A 5,383-nucleotide genomic window follows, 5' to 3' on the forward strand; every position below is an offset into this window, starting at 1 on the left:
GTGACTTTTCTGCCCTTAAATAAGTGCTGAAACACATTCTGAAGTCTTAAATAATTCAGTAAGAGTTAGACAATAAAATTTCAATAAAACTGGAACTTTTAAACAAATAACACGCGGATAGAAGCAGCAGCGTGATTGTGTGATATCAAAAGTAGATCTTATAAATAGAAGCGCGTTTCTCTCTGTGCTTCAAAAAATAACATATGGTGAAATGTGGAGCTGAGATAAATCAGAAATAATTCCTTTGAGTTATTTTAAACAAAGTACCAATATCACATAAAGCCTGAATAAATAAATAAATCCCAGTCCAAAGTCCTGGATAAATATTGGAGGAGAAATAAACAAATGAGCTGCCACAGTTTCACGGACAATTAATAGAATTTTGTTTCGTCGTTTACATTGTTGAATTGAATGACTTTGAATTTTATTATTCAAATGAGTCGCTGCTGCTGCCGCCGCCGCAGAGCAGCCAGAGGAGGCGGGATGACTGATCGCCCTGAGCCGCGTTGCCGTAAAGGAACTCTGGATGCTCTGGCGACGCAAATGAACGAGACGCCCGAGTGAAGGCGATGCAAACCCGGAGTCAAAACCTGCTGGCATGCGGCGCCGGAGGTCATCGGGTCAGGCGGGGCTGCGGGGTGAGGGGTGGGGGTGATAGGGTGGTGGGGTGGGGTGGGGGGGGCAGGTGGCCGTAGTGTTCGCCGGGCCGGACGCGTGTGATTCCGCCGCGTCACCTCTGTAATCGCTTCTGCTTCATGCGTCTGTTCTGGAACCAAACCTTCACCTGGGTCTCGCTGAGCCGCAGGGCCACGGACACCTCCGCCCGCCGGGCCCGCGTCAGGTACTTGTTGAAGTGGAACTCCTTCTCCAGCTCGGTCAGCTGCCTGGTGCTGAAGCTGCTCCTCGGCCCGCCGCCGCCGGTAGGAGCGTCCGGGTGCGGATCCGGATGCGGGTCCGGGTGGGTGTCCGCACACACGGTGCCGAGGCCCGGGGCGAACATAGACAAGCCGCCGGGCGCGTCGTACTTCCTGGCTGGGGACACACGGAAACACCCGTCAGCCGGATCACACACCGGCACAAACCCTTTCACAATAAAATCATTCACACTTTAAAACAGGAAACGTGATGGGAAAAATAATAAAGATATTTCTTATATACTAAACTTTCATAAATCTTATTTAAACCAGTTTACTGTTTGATACTTGACTTAAAAGCTCACAAATAAAGTACTGAAGCTACACATTTTGCTTATAACATGCTAAATAAAAACAACACAAACAAATGTTCCAGATCTCTGTGATGAAATAATGTCAAGAAATATTCAAACAGTCAGAGAAATTATTTTCCATAAATTGATTTGTGGGGTTTGGCTGCCTGCCTCCTGCCTGATGGAAATGACTGGAGAGGAACTCTTCACCCTGCAGACATTTTTTTCTCTCCCCCTGTCTGAGTAACAGAGACGTATTTCACACAGGTATCAACCTTAACAGCCTACAGGCAGCTGGCAGCATCCACACAGGTGTAACTGTGCATCAGGGTGGACAGAATAAGAGGAACAGCTGTAGAATATGATGAGCAGAGGCGGAAATATGCAGAAAAATCAGCCCCTCTGTGACATTATGAGCTCCACAAAGCTCCTGTTTATCGCCGGGCTCTTATACTGTACAGGTGTTCTTTTATTATGATTTTATTGATATTAAAACGTATCCTGAACAAGTTTGTCATATCACAGAAAACATTATGCAGATATGTGGCGATTTACGCTGATCCAAAACAACTTCTGCAGCATTTACAGTCCATTAGCTGTATTCATCAAAATCATTAATAATTTGCCTTTAGGTCTTTGTGTGTCAATGACAGTTTAACAGTTTACAAATCCTTTCAAGTGCTGCGTTAATGACGAATGTCTCCATTTTTTCCTCTGAGGTTTCTGGGTTACACATTAAAGGATCATCTGCGCTGCTTATGTGAAATGAATGACAGGAAGTGAAACTATATCTTGATTTCCTCCTCGCTGACATTGTGGGCAGTCATCAGTGTGTCTTTTTGCCTGTGAGAAAATGTGCTGCTGCTGCTGCTGCATAATGGAGTCAGCGTGCCAGGTGTAGTGCAGCGTCTGCCTCCACAACTCACAGCCAGGAAGGTTAACAGGCCTCTAGCCACTTGGAAAAGCATAGCAGATGGAAAGGTCAGCGACAGGATAAATGTCGACGTCTGTGTTTTAAGGAAATGAATGTCAAGGTAACCCGGTGTGGGAATTAGAGGGCAGACAATATGAAGAAACCAACGCACGGGAGCTGCACGTAATTAAGAACACGCCGCTTTCAGGAGTGCAAATCGCAACGCACGTCCTGATTAATGGCTCCAAAGATAATAGAATTGATGCCGGCCAGCAGGCATAAAGGAATCAAACTAAATATTTGAGGAATGACTTGCATGCTTAAAAATAGCTGGGGCGAGCATGCAGAGGGAGCGTGTGGGCCTCCCAAGCCAAGGAGAGGGAAGAAGAAAAGGGGGATGGATCGATACGCATTGCCTCAGTCATCTGGGCATCCAGCCCACAGTAATTCAGGTGCTGTCAAAGCATAATTGAAGAATGACGCACTGGGAGTATATACAGTGAGCCAGGAGATCAGGTTACAGCAGGTCTGTGGAGGCCTTTCAGCGTGGAAGAATACGCCGCGCTTTGTTTGGTGCCAAAACCAATACAACCTCCTGAGCAAAGAATACTTTCACTAATGACACTCGTACAAGTTACACAGTAGCACTAATGACTCACTCCTGCCCACATGATCCCCTTCAGAGAGATACAGGAAGAGGTTACAGGGATACCAAGCTAACCTGTGTCTGTGTGTGTGTGGGCGGGTGTGTGGGTGTGAGCACTGGCTGGGATGAGTGTCATTTGCTATGTCATAAATATTAACGTCTCCACAGACAAATCCGAGGTGCTCCTGTCACCTTTTGCCTCGTCGTAAACACGTGTAGCCGCGCGTTAAATCAGCGTTTTACTCTCTAATCTGTATTTTGTAGCGCGTGTGTGCTGCTTTGCTGCGTTCAGTTCAGCGTTTAACACGCCAGCGAGATATGAACCCTGGGCCTCTTACGGTTAACGGACTGTGTTAGGAACCAGCAGGACTGTGGAGGAAACACACATCCAAATGCATGAAACTCAGCCAATCAGCCCACTGACATATTGATTGGCTACAATAATTAATTGATGATACTTTCACAGGGGCGGATATAAGCAGGGGAGGGATTTGGGCCCCCAGCTAAGAAGGCCCCCCTACATTATGTTTCCATTGAAAGCATCCTTTTATTGTTGGTTACAGTTTACGTTTTATTTCCTACAAGTTATGAAAATGTCCCAAATTTAGCCCCAAACTTAAAATTTAACAAATAATATTCGGATGTTTGATAATTTGTGTGAATTTAGCTGAAAATCCACCTAAAGATTCTTGATTTTAAAGTTTTTTGTAAAGATCCTGGTGTAAAATGGCACTAGAGAATGTGAATGAATTAAATGCGTGGTTGTCTATTAGCCTCTTTACTATTTCCATCAATTTGGTCACTATGGAAACTACCAATCCTTCATTTTAACTGACTAAGAAATCTGAATTGCAGATTCGACCTCAAACATCAACACTATCTTCATTTAGGAAAAGCCAGAGAGAGAGGAACCTTACCCCACCTCACCTGGGGTCTGACTGGGCCCCCCTGAGACACCATGTCCACCCCTGTTCTTTGACTCATGGATAATTAGGGATTGATAGGTGATCAGTTTAGATGAAAGTACACTCATCAGCAGCCTAGAGTTGCTTCTTTTAAAGCAGCTGACCAGCAGCCTTGTCAGGCTCTTTGCCCAGGTCTCATCAGTCAGGGGGAAGATGATCTGTGACAGCAATTATGTTAAAAAAGATGGACACATGTAAAGCTGCAGCAAACTGAAATCAATACTTGAGGGCTTTCATCACAAACAGACAACTAATCAATAATCAGGAGGGCTGTGCAGCTCACAACAGTAAGTTTTACTCAACTTCCTGAGAGTCTGCTGCATTATTCAGAGGCTGCTGGTTGGTCAGGGTAAATAATTGATCGGTTTTCCGGGTTGGATGTACACTAAGCAGGCCTGTTACTACACCTTTACCTCCGTCTGAACGCGCCTTACATCCCGATTCCTTTCATAACAGCAGGGGGAGCAAACATGTTAATCAGCCTAACAGTGCAGCTGCAACGCGGGCCGGCGAGGAAACCATAAGCCTCATGTGCATATTCAAATGTGGAGCCCAGAGGACCGTTAGGGCGCCTTTCTAAATTTTTTGCGGTTAAAAAAACGCGTGGAGATGATTCCTACAATATTTTTTTGTTTATTGATGACGGAGGACGTGGAGCCTGGTGACGCACAGACGCGTCAGCTTTGTTCTTTTTTTCCCAGCTGGTGCAGAAAACTTCGAGGAAAAACTGTAACTTGCCCCAACTATGAGTGAAAGTTATCGATTAAGCCGAATAATCGAATAGAGCTGTAAAATTGAAGCATTTTGTACTTTTTTCCTCAGGCTGCAGTTTGGACCCAAAAAAACAAAAAAAACAAACTTACCCGTCTGCTGCTGACTCCTCTTCACCTTCATCCACTCAAAAGTTTTACTCCTTTCGTCCGGATCTGCTCTGCTACGGTCCAACTTGGCTGAACTTCTCGCCGCTGCCGCGGCGTGAACCCGGGGGGCACCATGAGACACAGCCCGGGTCTGCTCTGGAAGTGACCCAAAGCCGGTGCCGCCGCGTCCTGGAGCGTCATGCCCCCGCGCCCCGCGCCGCCAGGGGACCCGGGACGAGTGGGGGCAGGCCGGCGGGGAGAATCCCTCATCCCCACACGGCGGAGGAGGAGGAGGGGGGATAGGAGGGCTGTCCGGAGCGTGGAGACCCCCACTTTGATAGTGGAGGTGCGGAGAAAATCCCGAGGCAACTTCCCGGTCCAAGTTCCCCTCCTGCCGACTGCCGAGTTGCAGATGAGTCCTGCCGCTCAGGTCCTGCTTTATGACCGCGAACACAGGGCTCCTCTCCCCTTCGGCCGTTAACTCTTGATAGGAAGTCATTATCACCTCTTCCCTGCATAATCATTGGACGGGGGTGCGCTTGATGGCCGGCCTCTCCTGCGCCCTGCACGCTTGGTCAGGCGGCTGGACGAGCACGGGGACATTCCTCAGAGGAGGACGCACGCAGTCCCTGATTGATGAAGATGACGTGCCCTCTTGGTCTCCGCCAATAGCCGGACATCTCTGTCATCAGGGGGGGACAACACTGATTAAACAGAGCACAAGTGTGAACTCACCCCGGGTCAGGGTCTTAAAGGTGTCCAGGTCTGGAAGCAGGGACACCTTTAGGGGCC

General features: G+C 47.7%; 1 protein-coding gene across 1 annotated transcript; it reads right to left on the bottom strand.

Annotated features, from left to right (window-relative positions):
- Positions 1 to 711: 711 nt before the first annotated feature.
- On the bottom strand, positions 712 to 5,116 carry LOC143012935 (uncharacterized). The gene is made up of 2 exons (XM_076166276.1): positions 4,595 to 5,116; positions 712 to 1,032 (listed from the first exon to the last, which is right to left on the bottom strand). Exons 1-2 carry the CDS (start codon positions 5,088 to 5,090, stop codon positions 731 to 733), a joined length of 798 nt encoding a protein of 265 aa, XP_076022391.1. The 5' UTR covers positions 5,091 to 5,116; the 3' UTR covers positions 712 to 730.
- Positions 5,117 to 5,383: the final 267 nt, after the last annotated feature.

The sequence above is a fragment of the Genypterus blacodes genome, unplaced genomic scaffold, assembly GCF_046128005.1.
Source record: "Genypterus blacodes isolate CSIRO-AG114 ecotype Tasmania unplaced genomic scaffold, CSIRO-AGI_Gbla_v1 ptg000156l_1, whole genome shotgun sequence".
Lineage (NCBI taxonomy): Eukaryota > Metazoa > Chordata > Actinopteri > Ophidiiformes > Ophidiidae > Genypterus > Genypterus blacodes.

What these genes read in the sequence shown, in the direction of transcription:
- LOC143012935 (XM_076166276.1), bottom strand. Translation starts at nt 5,090, where the DNA reads ATGACTTCCTATCAAGAGTTAACGGCCGAAGGGGAGAGGAGCCCTGTG. An exon ending in GAGGAGTCAGCAGCAGACGG is followed by an intron (nt 1,033 to 4,594) that starts GTAAGTTTGTTT and finishes GTGTGTCCCCAG; the next exon opens with CCAGGAAGTACGACGCGCCC.